The sequence below is a fragment of the Morchella sextelata genome (assembly GCF_020137385.1).
Source record: "Morchella sextelata strain SCLS chromosome Unknown scls_11, whole genome shotgun sequence".
Taxonomy (NCBI): Eukaryota; Fungi; Ascomycota; class Pezizomycetes; order Pezizales; family Morchellaceae; genus Morchella; species Morchella sextelata.
In genome coordinates this window covers 140,627-163,348 of record NW_025408626.1, presented here as the reverse complement: position 1 = coordinate 163,348, position 22,722 = coordinate 140,627, and the positions used below count along the sequence as shown (strand labels likewise).

The 22,722-nt window shown below is 48.4% G+C and overlaps 3 protein-coding genes across 3 annotated transcripts; all 3 read left to right on the top strand.

Moving 5' to 3' along the window:
* Window positions 1–1,994: 1,994 nt before the first annotated feature.
* H6S33_001483 (uncharacterized protein) lies at window positions 1,995–5,668 on the top strand (the record flags this gene model as incomplete). Its single annotated transcript, XM_044833135.1, has 14 exons — window positions 1,995–2,419; window positions 2,497–2,950; window positions 3,005–3,187; window positions 3,365–3,573; window positions 3,633–3,775; window positions 3,838–3,945; window positions 3,998–4,088; window positions 4,152–4,348; window positions 4,409–4,542; window positions 4,606–4,663; window positions 4,714–4,786; window positions 4,840–4,994; window positions 5,046–5,376; window positions 5,440–5,668. The coding sequence occupies 14 exons, from the start codon at window positions 1,995–1,997 to the stop codon at window positions 5,666–5,668; spliced, it is 2,790 nt and encodes a 929-aa protein (XP_044693544.1).
* Window positions 5,669–13,259: 7,591 nt separating this feature from the next.
* H6S33_001482 (uncharacterized protein) lies at window positions 13,260–13,505 on the top strand (the record flags this gene model as incomplete). The annotated part of the gene is made up of 1 exon (XM_044833124.1): window positions 13,260–13,505. The coding sequence occupies one exon, from the start codon at window positions 13,260–13,262 to the stop codon at window positions 13,503–13,505; it is 246 nt and encodes an 81-aa protein (XP_044693543.1).
* A 5,817-nt stretch (window positions 13,506–19,322) lies between these two features.
* H6S33_001481 (uncharacterized protein) lies at window positions 19,323–22,416 on the top strand (the record flags this gene model as incomplete). The annotated part of the gene is made up of 6 exons (XM_044833113.1): window positions 19,323–19,403; window positions 19,565–19,621; window positions 19,757–19,860; window positions 19,975–20,528; window positions 20,648–21,587; window positions 21,654–22,416. 6 exons carry the CDS (start codon window positions 19,323–19,325, stop codon window positions 22,414–22,416), a joined length of 2,499 nt encoding a protein of 832 aa, XP_044693542.1.
* Between the last annotated feature and the right edge of the window lie 306 nt (window positions 22,417–22,722).

The window sequence follows — 22,722 nt, the reverse complement described above, 5'->3', positions numbered from 1 at the left end:
TATACCTCTTGAACTAAGCTTTTCACCAATTATCAGCTGTTTGAGCGATGGGGCACTCAGCACCCAGGAAGGGTCTGTCCTTTGGCTGGTGAGACATGTAAATTCCCCGCCTGGAGGATATTTGTAAGCAGCGAGTGATACTTCATGAAGGAAACCGATTAATTGATAATTCATTGATAGGAACATCCACAACTATTATTTCAGAACAAAAGCTTGATTAATTCCACCAAAAAAATGGTCGTGTTGAGATGGAATTAAAATTATAGACTGATGGAGTACTATGAATTACAACTATGTATGGAATCGATAAAGGTTTGAAATGGCACTACAAGCATGCACTAACCCAGTGACATTCGATATTCACTATCACCCAAATACAGACGTTACACTACTCGAAAACCGAGAACAGCGGTAACAAGAATAGAAAATGAAGACAAGCAGAAATAAAGCACAATATAGATTAAAGAGCTAATAGACGATAGAATAGAAAATAAAGCTATATAATTTAGGAGCTGTAAGCTGTGCCGGGTGTTAACCTAGTTAGTACTTGGATAGGGTAACTCTATAAGTGCCGATAGTGCAGCGGAACAAAACGCGCGAATAAAACAACATGTCTCGAAACAAGGAACGAAACATATTTAGCCCTTGATTTCACGTTCCATATAAACGGTTGGCACTGGCCATGATTGAACGATTCTAGGATATTACCTGACGCATTTTCACTCACAGTCCATGTTAACGGAAAAATTACATTTGCAGCCTCCAAGACAAAGCACGGCCGCAGTGCTGTATTCATATGTACTCTATGTAGCGGAGACATGTCACTACCCGCCATGCTTGCATGTGGTAAGCAAGAGAAGTTGGAGAACTGTAGCTTACTAGATGTATCCTACATTCAGGGGGGTAAATTCGCAAAGAATCCGATTGGCAACGTGATTTAGAACCGTGAAAACTTCATTCGCAGCAAATGAGTGAATCTGTGTAATACATAGGCGGAACTAGAGTACTTGTGCGGTCAGTGCAGCACACTTAGGGATTTCATCTCCCTGGTCCCTTCCAGGCGATTGACTTTGACGGGATCTCTCTTGGCGCTCCTCAGCCCGCTTTCTCAGGAAGTTAGCCAGGGTAATTGCCGTGGAACCAGATCAAGCTGATATAGTACCTATATAATGTACCGAGAAATTCCAGGAGTACTCTATCACTATCACTGGTCAAGGCGGTTTAGGGCTACGCTCTGGGCTGGTGTGATTAAGGCTTGCAGATTAACACCCATTTGACCAATACTGCGGATTTCCCCGGTCATGTTCGAACCTACATACCATATCTATAGCTATATACATGTACTTAATGTACATGTAGGAAGCTTAAGTAGAGTATAGGTATACATGCTGTGTACGTGTAGAATATGTACCCCACTAGAGTACATACTCAGGCGACGTCATTGATCCGAGTCGGGGCTCACGAAAACTTGACCGAGCCATATTCACACTCTAGGAGTTGACATCAAGTATCATTGGTCATAAATGTTATTGGTTACATGTAGTTACACTTTATGTTACACATTATAGCTACGTGGTACGGACCCCCAACGAATGTATAATTGTACTGATATGACTTCTGTGGAACCACCCCGTATCCCCCCACAGAAAATCATGTCCCTCGATCGAGCCCAGTCTCAACAGCTAGCAGCCTTGTAAGTAAATGACATTTCCCCGCATCAACAGTGCTCCCCACATCCACAATACTCCTCATATTTACTCTTCAAACCTTCCATACCCTAGCCAAAACGTTCGCTCTACAGAACTCTAGTTCGAATAAGTAGATACAGGAAAGCTGTTTACTAGCCATCTTCGCGGTAGTGACGGCAGCGCGAGTTGCACTAGACGTTTACAGGGGTGTTCTTCTTCACATATAGCTCTAGCTAACATAAGAAATCCTTTTTTGAACCTCCATATTCCAGATAGTCGGCCAAGTATATCTGTACGTTTCTCACTATGGCGTTAAGCTGCGGGATCCCGGAAGCCATTGATGTCATCAAGTTAGCAATGCAGCTGTACGACAACTTTATCAGCATTTTCGGGAATGCGAAGCGCGATTTCGCACTTTTTTCCCGAGAGCTTGCGAGCTTGAAATCGACACTCGAGGGAATTAGAAAAGAATGTGGTTCAGGCGGGAGTCTAATGATTCACTCTGATGTGGAGGAGCGAAGGGGGATAATAGCCGATCTCGAAGAAGCGGTCTCCTTTACAACAGAGAGTCTGACATGTTGGAACAAGCTGCTTAAGAATTTCGGGGGACGGCCTCAAAATATATCGTGGAAAATCTGGTGGGCAAGGAAATACCCATCGCTCATTCAGTGTAGAGATAGGATCCACGTCCAGTCAAAACTTCTGGAGATTGTGATGCTACGAATCCATACGTGAGTCATGATATTGTGAATCCAGAAACATCAAGTTATTAGAGTTCTAGTAAGGCCTAGCGCTGATATTGAAGTAGGTCACAAAATTTCGCGATAATTAGTGAGATAAAGCAGCTAGGACACGAATTGCGGGCTGTGGTCCCTCCTTTACCAGTTATCTCTGATACAGAGAAGACTATCCAGGAACCCCAGAGCCCTACGGCGGAGAGTTCGCAGGGAGCGAGGAGTCGGAGCTCTACTGATGTGCAATCGGTAGCACCAGCTTCTATAGCTACAACACATGAGGAAGAAGAAGAAGGAATCGAAGCAACCGATTACTCAGACGAAGTCAAATCGATACTCCAGAGCGTACAGGACAGAATTTCCCAGTTACTACTTCGAAACAGACAAATCTCGTGTCAGCCCCAGATCCCAGAAAACACCCCCCCAGTAGAATTCGCTGAACTTTTCCAAAAGTCGGCACTTCTTAGTGATTACAAGAACTCCCCACCCGCTGCCTGGCTTAGAGTTGGAACTTGGTGGCTTTTAAAAGTATGGAATCTCCCCACCTCAAATCTTTAAAACCTCGTTTTAATAGTGCTTCAGTCTATCAAACTCTCAGAACTTCTCGGAAGCAACCATTCAGCTATGCACCATGTGAATCTCCTGAAGGCATCGTGGATCCTTTATAGCCAGCTTGGGATGAACGACATTCAATCGCCCGAAACCCAGGAAATGATTGAATCCCTTCGACCCGAGGAGCGGACTCTTTTAGAAAACCTTGCAAGTGTAAGTGATATTCATGAGTGTTCTGGTGTGGTCAACAAGTTGGCTGGACTTTTTGCATTAAACACTCTAAGAAGGCTTGCACTTTGGATTGGATATAGGAGCTTGGGCTTTTTGGACTAGTCGCTTAGGCTACGGTCAAATATTTATTCTTTTTATTTATGACCTAACATCTCACAGGCTATCGGCCATCACACCAAAGGTTTCCGGGGAGTATCAGTTCCAAGTGTCTCTTCACTGGACCCCGCAAGCTTCGCTATCTGGGAAAGAATTGCGCATGAAGAACTCGACACCGGAAGTATCTTCGAGCATGCACTTGATTCTCACCGCTGGATTACTATCAAGGACGAGCATGCAGGAAGCGATAACGAAGAGGTCCTATATCGGAGGTTTGTTTAAAGCCGCAACACCAACGCTACTTTTCCTTTTTGACACACCTTTACTGCAGTTTTGTTCAAGCCCAAATTGGCTGTCGAGCGATGAGATTACTGGTGGAAGACACAGACTATTTGCTTGTATTAGTTGTTCCATCAGAGCAAACAGAGCCTATCATGGTGCTCTCGAACCAAGCTGGAACGATGAACCTCTCCTGTAAATGTCGAACCCCCTTAATCCCATAATCCTTTTTAGTGATTCCAACTAACTGTGCCCAGGTTCATCCTTCCAATGGGCTAATGAAGGTTCAATGAATGATACAACCAACAAAATGGTCGTTCCGTTTGGTAAAAGAGCGGTGCCTATAACCTTCAAAAATTCTGACGGTGTGTATAAACGTATTCCTACCTCGGGAGACCCCAGCTTATGTTTCACAAGATTACAAGAAATTCACTACGCTTGCCCACGAATATTTCGATGCAGTCAAAGACCGTGAACCCTCCGATTTCGAGAACGAAATTTACCGGAGGTACCAGTTTCTATCCATCAACTAATGCTGCGTACTCTAATATTTTGCAATCTTCCGTGACAGGGTCCTGCAAGACTACAGTAAAAGAAATGTAAACTCATCAAGACAGAGCATACAACCACAGCTTATTCTCAACCACGACTCCCGATATTGGGAGCTTCGGGTCCACGAGATGAACTCCGATCAATATTGGCAAAAGGTTCGCCGTTTGGTTATTTCTGATTGCGCGAGGGAGAAGAATCCAAAGTGCACCAGCTTTTGTAGGTTTCCTGATTCTCGCATTTAATACGTATAATGTTTTACTAAATTTAGTACTGTAGTCCTGCCCATGTCGTGGGTGTATGTTAGCGTGAATCCTCTGGAACCTTTGGAGGTGACCATTAAATGGTCCGATTGCAATCAGAAGGATACCTTTGGCGGTACAGGTGGAAATTTCGACCATCTAATTACCTACGTTAACACCCACCTTCTCCTGATCGCGGTGAAAATAGAATCCCTAACTAACAAGCTATGATAGAAATGGATTCCCGATAGCCCCAACCACAGTATTAATGTCAAATTTTTGAACGAAAATGGTCAGTAGGATCTCGATAGATCTCTGAAGGTATAATAACAAATTCAATAGATGCAATTATGTTCAGTGAAATCATCCTTAGCCTAAATGTCTGCAAAATATCAAAGGAGCTGTTAGGATGTTGGTATGACCACAATGAATTCTTCAAGCTTTGAACTCAGATAATAACGATCGCAGGTCATATCATGACCCCAAATACCACCTTTACCGTGTCAGAAACACGAAGAAGGGTACTGGCCCCGAAACTTACAAGTACCTAGTGGTCACTAAGAGCGAAAGCGTACCGACGATGGACATGGAAGAGATTTGGAAGCGTTCTGAGGTTTATTTCTGTAAGGTCCTCTCTCAAGAGCTAGAGGTGATACTAACTGATCTATGTGTAGTTGGGAGAGAAATCGACTATATTATAGACGAAAACTACTCCAGAATTGAGCTCGAAAACCTCTATTCCCCTCTTTATTTATCAAACCACGTCAATATGCCACAAGATGCGCACGGGGGTTCTTCAGTGGCATACTCTCATACGGAGGCTAAGTTAGGGGGTGTTGCCTTCTCTATCGATGTGGCAGCACAGAGTACGGAAGACCTACAACCCCAACTCTCTCACACCACTTTACAGGGCGAAAGATGGGTTGTCCTTGATAGACCCACCCTTGATACAGAGAAAGAATTTCTCACTGCTCTATCGGATGGTTGGAGTGTGATTTTGTCTATGTACGTTTTTCTGATTTTCTTATGCGGCTTTATCATGGTTTGATTTACTTACATTCGTTCCAGGAAAGTCGTCTGTATCGAGTACGCGGAGCCAAGATTTCTGGATCTGATGAAAAAGTTAAAGAAGATTCCAGTTTATCTTCAAGTTTGGCGTGAGAATAGCAGCGCTGGCGGGGTACCGGCCACGGAAAGACTCGTCGCTCGTCAAATAACATCATCCTCCTCCTCTGGGGATTTGCCATGGATTAGTGTTGAAGGCATGATGCCCCCAAGATCAATTTACTGCCTATAAATTCTAACTATTTACCACCCGTTGAATCATCTCAGGAAGCACTAGGGATAGTTTTAGTAAGGCCAGTCGAGAGACAAGCTTTGATAGAACAATAGTCATGAAACGGTGCACAATATGGCGAGGTAAAATGCTTGACACAACACTTATGCAGGCAACGAACGGGAGGGTAAATGGGCTAGACCCATTAAAAAACTCCGAATTTACAATCAGGTTCCGAGATACCAAGCGTAAGTTTTAATCTAATCTCATGTTGACTTCAACTGTTAATTCTGGGTAGAAAAGGAGGATTTCAGTGATGCTTTCTCACTTCGAGACTTGAACCGGCATATGAGTATTGACAGCAGAAGTACCACTGTATGTCTCCCTTAGGTCCTAACTCGTTCTTGGCCCCGATTGCCAGCTGGCCCCCTTATTGCTATATTTGACTTTGACAAATTTCATAGACGTAAATAGTCTGATTTACTAATAATTCGTGTACAATATAGAGTCCTGGACTACGCGGAGCGAGCCATCTATACCAGATGAGACAAACTACGTTCAAATCGAACAGGCGTGCTTAATATCTCAAGATGATCGCAAAGCATTTTTTTTTTAAAAAAAATAACTAGTTATATCTTGCGTCGAGTATTTCTACAGCTACATGTAATCTCTTATTTCTGCACCATTGATGTAGAATTAATCGACTATCTTCTCCCGTATCAGCCTAGCCTGATCTTTAATATCGAAACAGCGTGCCACAAGTTACCTACATGTAGCTCCTACGCGTTGAATTAATGAATCCCGGAAAGGAATAGTTACAATTCTCCCAAGGCCAGCGCTAGCCGCCACAGCTAGTACAAACAATTGTAGCCACATCTCGCGATAGTCGTGAAAGGCAGACTTCGTATGGCAGGGCAGAATCCAAAGTATGCAGTCGCGCCGTAATGTTTCCTAAAGGGAAGGCTTCTGGAAACTAAAGCGCTTATCTCGGTTGATGTCAAGGATAAATCAATTGAGAGAGTGTGCTATTTTTATCCATGTTAACAATCACTGCCTCGTTTGACAATAAGCGAACCACTGTTCTATTATTTTTCGATACTTTCGTAACCTGGTTTTTGGTACTTGGTACCTAGGTACACTCCAGGATTGAACACAGAATCGGTAGATCAGCTCCGCTGAAAAAAGTACCGATCTTCTGCTCTGCAGTTTGTGAAACACTCTTACGATATCGTAAGAGCCGCATGATGTGCTGCACAAGCTACATGAGTACATGCACTGGCTGAGGCTGGCATTCAGAGATTCTCTCGGAGTCTCACAGCACTTGAAGATTAATCTCAAGAGTCGTCACGAAACGAAATAGAAAGCCTTACCCACCCATCAAACACATGAAACAAACAGGGCTGCATTGCATGACTTATATATCTGTCGTGCTTATAATAATAATAATAACAATAATATTGTTATCGTGAAAATGCTGTTGTGGTTCGGCCGCAGGATACATACACCGATCGAGCATAGCCGGCGGAGAATACTAGTGACGTGACCTACCTAATTTTGTCGGCTTATCATTGACAGTGTGTGGTAAGTTTACAGCTAATCATTGACCAAGGCTGAAAATGAACGGAGAAATATCATACGGCAGCTTGACTCGTTTAGACTTAACGGAGATGGAGCAACCAAACAGCGGGCCGCCGGGTGAACCATTCACCCGCCACCGCTAAATAAATAAGCAATGATGATCACGATAATGTAGATCGATGATATTCCGATCTAATAATTATAGTTGTCCGGATACGGTCTTGAGTCTTGAAAGCTGACTCGGGGTACGGTATGTACGGGGACGCAGTACAGACGAATTCGGGCTGCTCATGTAGGATAGTTACTATAACAAACCGAATGGCCGCCGGGCTATCAATCTCGATATAGGGACAGAACACGGAATTCATAACGCATAACGAGATGACGTGGTAGAGAGGGCTTGCAGGTACCGAAGAGTCAGTCCATTCCATTAATCGTATAAATTAGGAATATTTATATATGGATCCACCATGTTATTGGTCGTGCCAGCTAAGCATTGGTATTGGGTTCGTGGTCGATGAACTCAATCAATGCTCACATGGTCCCATATCCTCAGACTCTGCATGTTAATGCTATTGTTTATGTAGAGTACGGTATGTGCACTTGAGCGCCTAATTTAGGCACAGAATGCACTTTGTTCGCATGCGTGTATCTCTCCCAAATGTGAATTGTGAGATTCCTCTTGGCGGAAATAAGGTTTCTAGATTTAAAATTAGATACTAACTATAACTAAGTAGCTTTTATTCACCTGAGAAAATACTTTTATATCTAACCGTCTAATAAAGCGCGAAAATGCATTGAACTTTTGGAGTTTGCCCTAGGACGCTGTACCATGAAAACCGCAGGTGCGTACCCTATTGCAAGGCTAAAGATCTGGAACCAAGATCTAGACCAAAATTTAGTGAGTAACAGAGTGCTCTATGCATATGGAGGTACATATGTAGGTCCGCAGTGAAGTATTATCCCAAGTATGTATGTATCTACTTTATTCGGTTGGCATAAACGCTGCTCCAGGCCAGCCACGCCTTAGGATTATCATTGTTCCCCAAGGTACCAAATAAAGACCCCCGCCCATTGGACAGCGAGATCCCTGGTTGTCTTCCTGCCTTTTGTCCCAAGAAGGTTGGGCTGCAGCACGTCAGACTGCCTACGGGCCTTGCTTCCCGAAGAGTGCTCCTACGGAGAAAAACACCCACATGGCAAGCACATGGCCGGCACATGGCATACACATGTCCTAAGTCCCTACATAACTACACCCACTGCCACATGGGAACTCTTTTTTAAGCCTCACTCTGTCGACGGCTTTGTACTTTTCATGCAAGGAGGTGGGAACGCCTTTTTCCCTGAAACCCCCATCCACACTCAAGCGAAGGGGGATCAAACGTTCGGCTTTGGACGGAGAGCGGGGCGGGGCGGGCCAAGCGAGGACAGCCGGTTTTGAAAACCCTCCCTGTAAGTGAGTACCTACGTGATGTGATATGAGTGATGAACAAGGCGTGGGCTTGGTATCATTCAAGGATCCGTCTAGTCATGAGAACGTCTGAAATCTCCACGTATCAGCAGTGCTCGCAAAGATGTGCGTGTGTGTGTGTAAGGTTGGGAGATCTGGAGTAGTTGAGTTGCACGTTGTAATTCTTTAATTTGCGAGAGAATACTTGCCCCCAGTCGCAAAAGTAAAGTAGAAAGCCCTTGTTTCAATTAACCACCAACACCCAGCTACTACATATTATGTAGTTGTCCTCGTTACATAGTTAGTTATGACGTTTTAGCACGACGAGCTTCTTAATACCTCATTAATTTTATTGGCACTCTAGACCCCATTACTTAGCAATCCCCTCTCTCTGGTCACTTTTCATTTTTATCGCCCACTGCTAGTTATTCCAGAGCAGTCCGATGATATGGTTGCATGTGGCACATGGAGCAAGAAACACTGCACTGCACACATGTCTAGAGTATGTGTAACCTCCGCCCTCGCACTGTTTCGCATCCTCCTCTTCCCCGCCTATATACCTTTGTGATTGATTGCACGGTGCGATTTTTAAATATATTCAAGACCTCACAACCGATGCCCCGGGAAGTGACGGTGATGATGGGACAATGGGAAAGGACAGCAATGTGATACGATCCATATGCCCATCGTTAATTTGAGCGAAATAGCAGCAGCAGCTCAGGGTCCCAAATGGGAAGGGAGGAGATAATTGGACAAAACTTCCCATCACTTTGGACTACGGAAGGGGGATCAACCGTGACAAACAAATGCTTTTTTTGTCCTTGTTTCTCCTTTCGAGCATGAGATTGATTGACGGCGACCATGCTGAATGGGATGACGTGACGTGACGCAAAACGGTGCATGCCATATCGGAGGGATACGAATCTACGACGTTTAGATCTGCGGTTACTCTTGCAGGAAGAAAAGAGGGGACAAGCAAGGGGAAGGAAGAAAAGGGTGGAGCGATTGGAAGTTTCTGGCGTCCGGCGTTCCGGGGGGAAAGCCACTGCTGAGAGATTGCAGAGCTATCTAGAAAGAGCTCCGAAGCTGTCATTAGTTAGAGCCTGTCCAGGGCCGTTAGCTACCCGTAAATCCACAGTAGCGTGAGGTTCTATTTTCGTGATGGATGAACCACTCACAGAGTTCGTTACTAAACTACGGGCTCCACTCAATCACTCAGAGCTCTCCTGGTTCGCACTTTGTCAGACTCAGACGGAGCGTGGAATCAACAGCAACCGTGATAAGCAACGTTCGGATGGTCGGCTTGACGCCTGCTAACCACGAGGGTGACATGGCCGAACGGTGACCGGGCTTGAGGCCCACGTTTAGAAGCGCCCTAGAAGCCGCAATTTGTTCATTTGCATGGATGGGGAATCCATGGGGACAGCTTCTCGAAGCTTTCCATATTGGGAGTGGAGAAGTAAGTAAGGGTGTGGTGAGTAACCGTGGTTGGTGTGCGCGCGTGTTTGTGTGTGTGTGGAGCTTTCTTTCCCTTGCAGAAGCCACGCCCAGCTTAGGTTGTGTGGAGATAATTTTGCAACCCTCAGAGATCAGGCAAAAAAAAAACCCAGCCCTTGCATGGGTTTACAGCGGCCAAGAGGCAGGATTGGGCTAGGGTGCAGTATTCGGGAGATTTCGAGTCTCACCTCATTCTCGCTTTTCTCGCAAACGAGATCAGAGAGTTATTTTTGATTCCGCGCTGCGCTGTGGAGTGAGCGAGCGAGCTGTGGATAGGGTAGGGGGTGAGAGAATGGGCTATGGGTGATCAAGAGCGTGAGTGAATGCAGAAATATTATGGGAGATTCTTTTCATAATTTGTGGCTGAGGATACAGTTTTTCCCAATCCGTCCCTTATCGTATTACATTTTTCGCCAAACATGTACTCAGCTGCAGCTGCAATGGGTTTGTTTCATTGTCTGAAATATCCCTTTCCGCTGATTTATGCACACTTTTGTGCCCGCTGAGGTTTAACGACCGCCCTCTCCAGCTCCACCATATTCAACACAAGCACAAGCACCACCACAATTGTAACGACCGCCCTTCTCATCCTCATGCCTGTCCACATGCCTTCTTCCTCCCCCCATGTCCATTCTACTAGCCCATCCATGCCTGCCCAGCGGCTGTCAGTTAGTACGCAAATATCATACTGACATGCCCTCGCTCAACCCATGAAAGAGCGAATGTGTCAGCCACGTTCCCGCACCCTTTTTCTGCCTGTCGGCGTTGTGTTGAACCATCTTCGCTTCCACCCCACCTATGGTCCTGAGTGGGCACCTTTTTCTGCCCCCCCCCCCCCCCCCAAGCTGAAAGAAAAAAATAAGTGTGTAATAATCGATCGTGCATCAGCCCCAAGATCCTGTAATCTACAGCTGCAGATAGTCGCTATCCATTCATCATCATCCCTCACGCTGTACTCTCGTCGGAGAGGCAGGGAGGGATGTTGTGGTTGGAAACAGCCAGGAGAGAGCTAGGGGATCATCATCTCAAAATATTCGCTGTCCCGGGTTCTTGGGTCCGAGATCTGATCAGCATCAGCATCACCAAGGCTTGGTTCTCTTACTCTCACTTGTTCGTCGGGCGGGCTCCGCCTCTCATCCTCGTGTATGCACAGTAGTGTAAGTCTGCAATATTCATGTACAGATGAGAATTCTCGTCAAAGCTGCTTCCTGCTGAACTTCTGAATACAGTTTCAGTAGCTAGACGGGATCGGACAAATAATACATTCTACAGATATTACCTACTTCCTACATAACATGTACTCACGAGTCGCAGGGGTGGAGGATGGTAGGCAGAGAAGCATCATGTATGTACCTACATCGCATAGTATAGTATAGCATTAGTATCATAGTATAGAGTAGTATAATCTAGCATAGAGCAGCATACTCTAGCATAGAATAGCATACTCTAGCATAGAGTAGCAACTCGTATCTTCCTGATGTGCCAATATTGCATACCATACTAAATCCTCGACTTGGCGCGTTTTTGTATGGTATGCAATAGCAGCTGCGTCTAGAAATGTCAGGAAAACAGGAAAATACGATCGACAGTCGCGCGTTTGGGTTCTAGATGCAAGTATGCACAGCGTGTAATGTAATGTATGCAATAGCAGTTGCGTCTAGAAATGCCAGGAAATACCAGGAAAATACGATCGACAGTCGCGCGTTTGGCTTCTGCATGCAAGTATGCACAGCGTGTAATGTATGCAATATTTTCTTTTATTCCAGAAACATGCGTTCCCGTGCAAAAGTATCCCAACGCTGTGGGTAGACGGGAGAGTACCGTTCTAAATGGTACACCCTCTCTCTCTCCCTCCCCCTCCCTGTCCCTTTTTCTCTTTGTTCCTGCGTCCAATGCATAACAATCGATGGGTGCAACGACGGCTCAGGCCCTTATGTGTGAACTTGATAGAGTTGAGATTGCTGCTCGGCTCAGTTGTGTGTGATGTTCCCAGCAGCATGGATGCGTGAGTATTCTGAATGGATGGATTTGGGGGAGGGGGTGAGTGAGTGATTGAGCATGAGTGCGTGTGTAGAGTACGTGTGGTGTGTGGGTGTGTTTTGCTTAATGACGATTTCATGGAGGGCAGCAGTCGAAATCTGACACAACTCGCTATTTCCCGCCGCCATGGTTCCTCCCACACACCCTGTGTCTCTTGAAGGGACCCCAGCCCCTTGCACCCCTGGATGGTGGAGACCGGGAGGGGGGGGGAGACTGGAGGGAGGGGAGGGGATGATGGAGTGGGAAGGGAATAGTAGCCTATGGTTGGATGTTGGGTTCGGAAATTTTTAGGTTGTTATGTTCTAAGTTGGGGGAGGAGTCCGGCGTCGGTGTCGTCTTGGGGGGGGGGGGGGGGGGGTTAGAGTAAGTAGACTAATGGCATGGGCAAGGGGACTGGACTGAGAGTGGGAGAGAGTGGGAGAGAGTGGGAGAGTGGGAGAGTGGGAGGATGTGAGAGCGCAGTGCAGTGCAGTGCAATGCATGTAGTGGTTAGTAGTAGTGAGAAAGAGACTGAGAGACTGCGCCTGATCTCCCTTCCCTTCCCTTCCCTCCCTCCCGGTCCACCCATGGCCCATGGACGAGCAGCAGAAGGTAAGTAGGTATGGTGGGTTTTTGGTACATACATGTGTATCTCGGATATAAAGAAGGCGCTCGGACGCCCACCCCTTAGCTTCTTCAATCAGAACATCTCAAAGCATCTCATTCGCAAGTGTCAATCTAACTCACTCACATATAACCAGCATCTCCCCCCCTCCTTTCTCCCATATCCATTCGTTTCGACAGTCGTCCATTTCGTTCATTCATTACAGCATCGTCCATTACAACTTATTTATTTAACTACTGCTGCTGCTACTGCTACTACTGCTTCTTCAGTTGCATCGATCCCACTACTACTAGTTGAACTACTACTGTTACTACTACTACTACTACTGCAACCAGCAACTACTACTACTACTGCTGCAACCAGTTACTACTCAACGTCCCCAACGTTCACTACCACTACAATCATTACCATACCAAACTAAACTCACAACCAAAACCTTCAAAATGTGTATCCGCATCACCGAGCGTTATGCCGTCTGCAAATGCACCTACTTCACCCACGGCATCGACCAATGCCAATCCGTCGGCCGACAAGGCCACAACATCCAAGAGAAGACCGTCCTCGTCGGCTACGCCTGCCAGCACCACTCGCCCAACCACGGCCCCCACGGCCCGCCCGCCCGCATTGGCATCCTGCCCGACGTTGTCTCCTCGTCATCCTCGTCGAGCTCTGGGTACTCTTACCAGTAGAGGATGCTTCTAGATGAAAAGGTTTACAATAATATCATTGCGGGACAATCATGAAGTTGACGGGCTCTTCTCTTTTCATACTGGGTTTTTGGGAAGCGGTTTTATTGTTTTATTTCCTTTGCTGTTTTTGAGGGACGGCGCACGTCTTTTTGCAATTGGGATGCGGGCATGGAGTTATCTTTTTTTTTACAACAACTTTTTTTGATATTCGGCGCACAATCGGGGGTTTTTCACAATCACGCCTGGAGCGAGCGAGCCGGCTTTTTATTTTTCTTAGACCTCAACCTCCTTTCGATTCGGTTCCTCCTTTACCTCCTCGACGGACAGACGGACGGACGGACGGACGGAAGCATTCGGTGCATTTTCGGGGCCATTAGAGCAATTACAAGCAATTACAGGAGTTTTACAATTTTATTTTATTTTTCGGCACGGCGGGCGGGCGGCTAAAGCATTTTTACAATTACACTATAGAACAGGATACAGGGGCGCAGTTTATTTGTTTTTCTTCTCATAGAATCTCTTCTTTTTTTTCTCTTTTGTTTCATGGGGCGAGGGTGGACCGGGGGGGTTGTTCTACACTATACACGGGTTTATGGCGCATCTGAGTTTTTTTGTGTGTGTTGTTTAGATACTTAGAACACTTAATCTGCCACTTAATGTCTTGTATGCCTTTTGGTGGGGGCGCGCTGGGGATGGGGGTGGAAGTTGGGGGTGGAAGTTGGATGTTGTAGTTAGATAGTTTGATAGTTAGGTACTGGCAATGATTAGCTGGGGGGACGCTGGGAATACTACTACTCTACTACACTACTCTACTTTGCTACGTTTCCAATTCGCTTTGCTACCACTTACTAATGGCCATTGCATTGTGCTTGTGCTTTTGGACTTGTGCTTGATCTCGTTCGACTTGACTGCCAATTACGCCGTAAGTTGTCCGTTTCGCAATATCAATAATATCACTGCAAGCACGGGTCAAGCTATTTACGAGCTGGCACTTGGGGTATGGCGCATTACCGCACCCTGACAGAGGCAGGTACAGGGCAGGGGGTGGTGGTGGGCAGGGGTAGGTAGGATTCGTTTCAAAACATATGTTTTCTGTTTTTAATCTCGTATGTAGCTCAAGATTTGTTTACCTGGGTTTATAAACGATATTGTCCGATGCGCCACCTAAGTAGCTAGCTAGCTATGTACTTAGCTACATGTAGTTACATGTATGTATGCACCTCTCCACTTCTACACCTCTCCATCTCACGATAAAACCGTACCACCAGCCAAACAGCAAAACAGCCCAGATCCACAATTGATTGTGCCTCTCAGAAACGAAACAAAACCTCCAAATTAAAATAAAAAAACCCGTTACCTGTCTCTACCCCCAGCGCCCAGGATACCCCTTCACCTCCCTTCGATCCACCCCCCAATCCCTCCATCTATCCGTTAGTCAGGCACAGAAAACCCGAGCAAAATACCCTTCTCCCTGCACACGCATACCCGCTAGCCCACACAGGGAAATCCCGGAGATTCGGTGCTAGGGGGAGTTATTGCTCTCTATAGCTATCCTCTGTGTTAACTAATACATGGACATAGACATAGAGTAGGTAAGTAGATAGAGTAGGTAGGACATGGTGCGGCGCCGGTAGGTGGGTGGGTGCTGGTGGTGATCGTCGTGTCTGTGGGCTTTCCAGCTGGGTTTTCCATTTCCGGGCGTCCTCACGCACGCACGTACGCTGCTGGGTTAGCTGGCGGTACGGTGCGGTGGGTTAGCTACAAGCAGCCTTTGAATGCTGGAGAAGCGACATGATACTGCACTGAGGAACAGCAACAGCAGTGCAGCAAGCTGGAAGAGTGGGAGAGAGTTACTGTCTGAGGTTGATAGCGCAGTGGTCTGCTCTGATCTGCTCTACCGCACAGCTTCACTTTTTACTGTTTCTCGGCGTCTTCTCTCTCTGGGGCTAGCTGGCCAGCCAGACAGACGGGATGCGCGGTCTACAGTAGAGTCAGTAGAGTCAGTAAAGTGGGAATGCGCTTAAAGTTCAACGGTGCTGGCTGGCTGGCTGGCTTGCGGGTGAAGATCCCTTCCCTCCCTTCCCTTCCCTTCCCTTCTTTCTGTGTGTGGTGGTCCCGGGGATTTGGGTCAAAGACCCTTCCTGGCCGCGGTTTGGGATTCGAAAACTTCAAGATCAGGAAAGTTTCATGGAGCATCACTCATGCTCATCTCGTTAACGAACCCCAACAACAGTTGCAGCGCAACAGCAACATTAACAACAACACACGGACCGGAGAAGGCAGCTAGAAAGACGTCTCTGGAATTTGAGTCGAGATAAAATAGAAAAAATACAAATACAGGAACGTGGTTTTCCGGTAGTTTTTTGGGGGGGGCGGACGGACGGACCTCCTCCCCCATTTCTCGTGGTCGGTATTATAATTAATGTTAATGTTAATATAATGTTAACGAGGGCTAGGGGGGGATATTGGGGGAAATCTGCTGTAGCATGATTTGATTTCTACCGATATATTGGGCAGCTAGCCCTGGAGATTGACGCCGAATTCAATTCCTCGTGCCTCTCAGTGTAAGGTAGGTAATAAACCAGCAAGATTCCCAATTCCCATCCCTGAGGCCCGCCCCCTGCTCCCTCTGCTCTCGTGGCCGGCCGGACCTTCCCCCATTCCCATTGACCCCAGGAGATTGTAGAAACATATGGGTCCTGTATTACGAATTGACCATAGCGGTCGACACTTGCAATACCTACTCTAGCTTGACACCCCCCCCCCCCCCCCTTCCCATATCGTACCATCCCACTCTATACCCGCACGTACGCCCGGCCGCGCGACCTCAGCTCAGCTGTCTGGCAGTCCCCAATATTCGTCTCGGGATCTCCTGTCTAGCTCGTGTCTCGGGGACGCGGTGCGTGGGGGCCGGAAGCTGGACGGGTACATATATGTACATACATGGCCCCCATATTTTCTGTACATGTGTAGCTGAGCTTTAATTGTTAAGCCCGGGCATGGCCCACCCTCACCCTTACCGGCGGTCGTGATTACGCGTTTATTCGATCCTGTTTGGTTTGCAGTGATGGTGGATGGGGATGGGGATGGGGATGGGGATGGGGATGGGGATGGGATGGGATGGGAGATGGTGAGATGTGCCGTTATGCACACACGTTATGCTATGCTATGCTATGTATGTGATGGATGCTACGCTATGCAGCCCCCAACGGCCGTCACGGAAAGCTTAGCCCTCTTACATAGCAACTGCTACCTACACGTAGATTACCAACAGCTGCTCTCCATATAAACTGCCCGTACGTCACGACACAGCAAGAAGACGCGTTGCGTGCAGGGAGCTCACTATAGACGTGGTGAGTAAACACAAATTAAAAGCCAAACCAGACCCAGGGAACAGTAGGCACAGCGGGTAGTGACCTACAGACACTCCCTCCCGACCTTTTTACCCTTCCTCCCGGGATCCCTCCATGCCTCCCTTCCGTCACGATTTGTAATACGACAAACCGTCCCCACAAACCTAGCTGGGTAGGGAGAGTAGAATAGAGTACTTAGCTAAGGTAGACCGATTTAGCCACACAAACCAGTGCCCAGAATAGAAACAGAATAGCTTTGAATTCTGCCGATGCGATCAATCGACCCGGGTCTCTACTCCTCCTCCTCCTCCTCTCTACCCTACTCATAGGCGAGCCGTACGCGTGTGGTTGTAGTTTGGGCCTGGTTTGGTTGCATGTGTTTTATTTTAGGTGTGGCGCAAAACCGAGTGACACCCCGTGATCCAGCGCACAAACAGACCAAACTGCCAAACAGATCGAACGGAACAGTACGCCTTGTCTATTTATTTTTACGGATCAAGTTCTTCCCGAGATTCTGAAACATTGAGCTTAATGTATGGACGGGTGCATTGGCCAGCGACTATGGATGAGGTGGGTGGATGGGTGGTTGGTGCCGGGTGAGAACTTTAAAATAACCTCATCGGGGGTTTTGACTCATGATGCGTTACGTTACGTTACGTTACGTTGCGTTTATATGTGATTAGTAGTACTTGGGGGGGGGGCAGTTGAGGAGAGGTGTTTGCCTGGGCGCAGCAGAGGGGAGGGGTAATAATAGTTGTTGGGAGTCTAGAGAGGGTCATGAGATGATTGCTGGCTTTAGATCTAGATGGTGTAGTTGGAAGGAGACAGGTATACTTTAATTTCTTCAGAGATGACGATGATGAAAGTACCGTGCCGTACACGTCATTACATGCCTTCCATCCATCCGTTCAGCTGGACTATTCACCACTACACAGTATTGCGCACTCTACCAAATCTTGAGTCTGTTTCCTCACTGCTAACTATGCCAGTCCTGTAGTTCCTGTAATTCCCCAATTACAACTCACCATAGCCACCAGCCAGCCAGCCAGATAGGTAGACCAAACTGTGGCATAAGCTCCCGCCAGGCACAAACTCCTATTCCCATCCCCAATCCAAGCTCCCTGACTGAGACCGTATACCAAGCCATTTCGCGAATACGAGACCCCAACTAGCTCCATGTAGCTGGCACTTAAGCTTGATACACATAGGGCGTCAGAAGCTTAATTGATATCCAGGACCCGCGTACCTGCCCAGCTACGGAGCCAGCTCCGGGGCCTAGGCAGGCTTGTTTTTTCTCGTCTCTTTGTGCCACATCGCATCTGGGGGAGGAGGGGGGGGAAGCCAATAATGGAGCTTGGCTTTCGTTTCCTTCATGTAAGGAACGGCACGTTGGGCTTCTTGCGAGGCGTATTTTCACTGGAGATGGGAGGTAGGTAGGTAGATATTATGAAGCTCCTGCTGCGCGAAAAGACTAAGGTCATCTCGGTGGAATGTTATTCCAGGTGTACGTATGTATGTTAATTATGTAGTGTTGAGGGAGTGAGGAGTGAGGAGTGGAGATGTAGCAGGAATGAAAGGGATCGAGGAGGTGTAGGAGGAGGAGGAGGGAGAGTACGTATGTTTGTTACACTGGTGGATATGCTTGATTGTTTTGTTGGGCTGCGCGCTGGGAGCTTTAGGTAGGAGGATGGTGGAGAGGTAGGATGGTATTTACCAAGCCTCATGATCATTTCAGGGTGTTTATTAATTATAAACACCCCCCTGCACGGCTTAATCCAACAAGCGAGAATCATGTAGATTGGGAGTCATCCGAGTGATTAGATGCAGGTATCTAGAGAAAGTGAGTGGGTAAGTGAGCGAGAGTGCAGTAATAATGACATGAAGGGGAGAGGATTGATCGTGAGTACGTATGTTTCGGTGCTCACAGATTAACTATACGAGCTCGAGAAGCAGCACATGCACAGCCCCGTCTGGATGTGTACGTAATGCGAGTGAGGCTTTGCAGGTGGAGGAGGAGGAGAGCTATCTATCGTACTTGCTAGCTATGCGCAGTGCGAGTACGAGCAAGTAGTAGCAGTAGTAGTAGCTCTATAGCTGTTGCGGTGAAATGATTGATTCTCCCGGTTCCCTCCCACCATCACCACCCATGACCGATCCTCCTCATCCCTAATTCCTCCTCTGCTGCAACGGCCTCTCCGCCCGTTCGGTTCGGCACCATCCATCCAGTCAACTTAGATACCTGCCTGCACATAGCTGCACCTCGGGGCAATCTGTCAATGTCTATTTATCCGCATCCCGCCCGCCGTCCCCGGATTTCTAACATTGAACGTCATTGAGATATAATACAGCGAGTTAAACCTGATCTTTTTGGATATCTTTTTTTTGGACTACCTATAACACAACAAAGAACCAACCCTCATAGCCATTATATCCAGTAGAGAGAGAGAGAGAACTGAATATAACTATGAGCGCCCACACTGCAGCTTCAACTCAACACTCCCATCACGACGATAGCGATGGCGCTAACAACTCGAATTCCGGCAAGGTATGATGATACTGTCTCCGTTGTGCTGCAGCACCCTTCCTTTATCTATAGTACGCCGTACTATCGGCGCTGTACTAAATCCCCGACAGACACTCGTCTCTCCGGGGAAATACCTGGGATCGATAGGACCGTAGCTAACAGGCGCTGTACTTCACAAACAGCAGGGCGAACGACACTCGGCGCGAAATCCGGCCTGCGACTTGTGTCGCGAGAAGAAGGTATGTCCCTGTCTGTCCTCTCTCCTCAATATCGCCCCTCTCTCCACACACCCCTCTCCCCCTCAAATTAATTCCCCGCGGTTGGTTGTGTGGTGTGTGTGTGTATGTGCTAACTGCATCGGTCGACGACGTCAGGTACGATGTGGCCGCGAGAAACCAACCTGCCAGAACTGCATCGCATGGAAGACGCCCTGCACATATTCCGAGCGACAGAAGCGCGATAACGAAGCCTCCCGCAAGTACGTCTCCTCCATCTTCACGGCCGGCATCTCGGGTCTTCCGGGGATCCCGGGGGTCTCGGGGGTGTATAGTAGAGGTGGTGGTAGTAGCTAACAGAACCTCCCTGAACGCAGTGCCCAACGTTTCGAAGAGGTCCACGACCGCCTCGACCGCATCGAGTCCACCATGAGCCGTCTCCTGACAGCTTTCGAAACCGCCCAGTCCCTCCGGACCCCCGCGCCCACGCCCCCAGTGTTCCGCCCGACACCCCTCCCTGGCCTGGGCGCAAGCTCCCCGAATGACCCTGTCCGAATCCGCCCCGGCGAGTACTCCCTGCGCCTGCCGAAACCGGCAGATCCCCGGCGCGACATGCAGTATCTCGGCCCTTCGAGCATGCTCGGAATCTCGATTGAGGCTGGGTCACTCGCCGAGGAAACGCTACGGCAAAAGTCGCCTGCAGCCGGCGGCGGCGGAGAGGGAGGCCAGGCGGATGCGATGGAGGAAATGGCAGGGGGCGCAAAGAGTAGCGAGCAGGTTGAGACGATTGGCGCGCTCAAGAAGCTGTCCAGTATATCGTCAAATGTGGCGAGCTGGTTTCCTTATTATGGGCATGCGGAGCTACGGCTGGGGGCGGGAGGGGCGAGTATGGCGATTCCTGAGAGGGAGGAGGCGGAGGCGCTGGCGAACGGTATGGATATGTATCGGTGGAGAGAATTTGCCCATCTTCCTTGATCACCGTTTTGGTGGTCAAGGAGTGATAGGGATGCTAGGAGGAATCTCAGCTGATATGTGCCGGTGCGAGAACAGAATACTTCCGCAAAGTCCACGTCTGGTTCCCTATATTCGACGAAGCCCGCTTCCTGGAGAATATGGCGAAATACTATGACGGCGACCCCAAGTTATCAAACGACCGCGCATGGCTTGTCTGCTTCAACAACGTCCTCCTCTTTGGAGTCTTCAACAGGACGACCTCGCGCCAGCCTGTCGAGCCCGGTATCGGACGGAGTTTCTTCCTGAACGGGTGGGCGGCGATTGATGACCTCGAGGTCTTCCTCGCCCCAAGACTCACCAATATACAAGCACTGCTCACAGGCGCGGTCATTGCCATTGAAATCTCGAGACCGGGTCTCTGCTGGTCGCTGTTATCGCAAGCTGCAAGGCTCTCACAGGCGATCGGGCTTCATCGCCGCACACCGAGTAACACGCAGTACACAAAGTCAGAGCTCCAGGAGCGGCGATGCATCTTTTGGAATGTCTATGTGCTCGATAAGTGTCTCTCGCTGACCTTTGGGCGCTCCACATGTCTCCCGGACTTTGATTGCGATACGGAGCTGCCGGAGGACGACGGGACCAGCCCGTACTTTAAGAATTTCCTCGCACTGATCCAGCTGGCCAAGATCCAGAGCAACATCTACGTCCGCCTGTACTCTGCATCCGCTGCGCGCATGACCGACGAAGAGCGGGACAATAACATTGCTACTCTCGACCTCGAGCTGCGCAACTGGTGGGCGGAAAAGAAAGCCATCTTCACGCCCGAAACCGGCGCCTCTGAAAAGCCACTTGATGTATTCTCGCGTCTCGAGCTGCGGTTCAGCTATCTCTGTAGCTTGACACTAGTGCACCGCACTGCGCGCCCCGGAGCTGCGAGTGAGCGCGTGTGTCTTGAGAGCGCTCGAGAGAGTATTGTCATCATTAACGAGGTTGTGGAAAGCAGCTTTGATGTCGCCAACAGCGGGATGATCATGTGGTCTGTTGTCCCCTCTCTGCGGCTTCTGCTTCCTTCGCTGACCGCCGCTGGACGGGCCAACAATAGGTTGTTCCAGTACTACCCGTTCACCGCCTTTTTTGTACTATTCTCGGCCATTATCAGAAATCCGTCTGCACCAACGTCAAGGGAGGTGGATTTCCAGCTTATGAAGGGCCTTGTGAGCTATTTGGGGAGGATGAAGGAGAAGAACGAGGGCGCGGCGAAGCTGCTGCAGATTGCGTCGGCGTTTACGCATGTGGCAGGGACGTTCCTGAAGAACTATGGCAAAATTGAGCAGCAGCGGGGCGGGGAACACGCCGGTAAGCGGCGGCGGAGAGATACGGGGAGCGAAGGAGAGGAAGGTGGCGGGATTACGCCCGAAGAAGGGTGGCTGCAGGAAGGGGGCAATGACGGGCATAAGGTCTTTGTGAGGGGATATGGGAAGGGATTCTGGGGGACCACTGCGTTTCCACGGGACCAAGTGGAGCAGGTCTTCACGCCTGAGACTGCCAGCACTCTTGCTGCTTCTACTGGCACTGGTACATCAACCACTGCCACGGGCACGGCGGCCCCGACACCGGCGGCTTGGGCGCCGGCGGGGGAGGTAGATCTGCATCCGGCGAGCTTCTTAAAGTGGCCGGGGGCGGAGGCGCCTCATGGACAGCTGCCAATGGATATGGGGGTTGATGATGCTGCTGCGTTTGATATGGACCTGACAGCGCTGATGGAGGAGCCGGAGGGCTTCCAGATGCAGATGGAGCAGGCGGCAATGAGGGGACCGCTAGAGTTTGATTGGTTTAGTTGGGAGGGATCTGCAGGTGGTGTTTAAATAGACCTACTAGTTTAGACATTCTTTGGTTTTCGAGTTTGGGTCGGGAGAGGGCTTTAATGGGTGTTTGGGGGGCGCTTGTATTGTGATTCTGTAGATATTCTTTTAGTGGTCTTTAATTCTGCGTTAGGAATGTGAACGCTCTTCTCTCTTCTAGATCTTCTTCTTTGCTTTTGATATTGATGGGAATGGATAAATTCATTTATTGTAATGATATCGATATATATATGCATATGAGAAGCAGTCCGAGGATTTGTTGTGATCTGTAGATGCGAGAATGGATGTATGTTGAAACTAGAGAAAGAT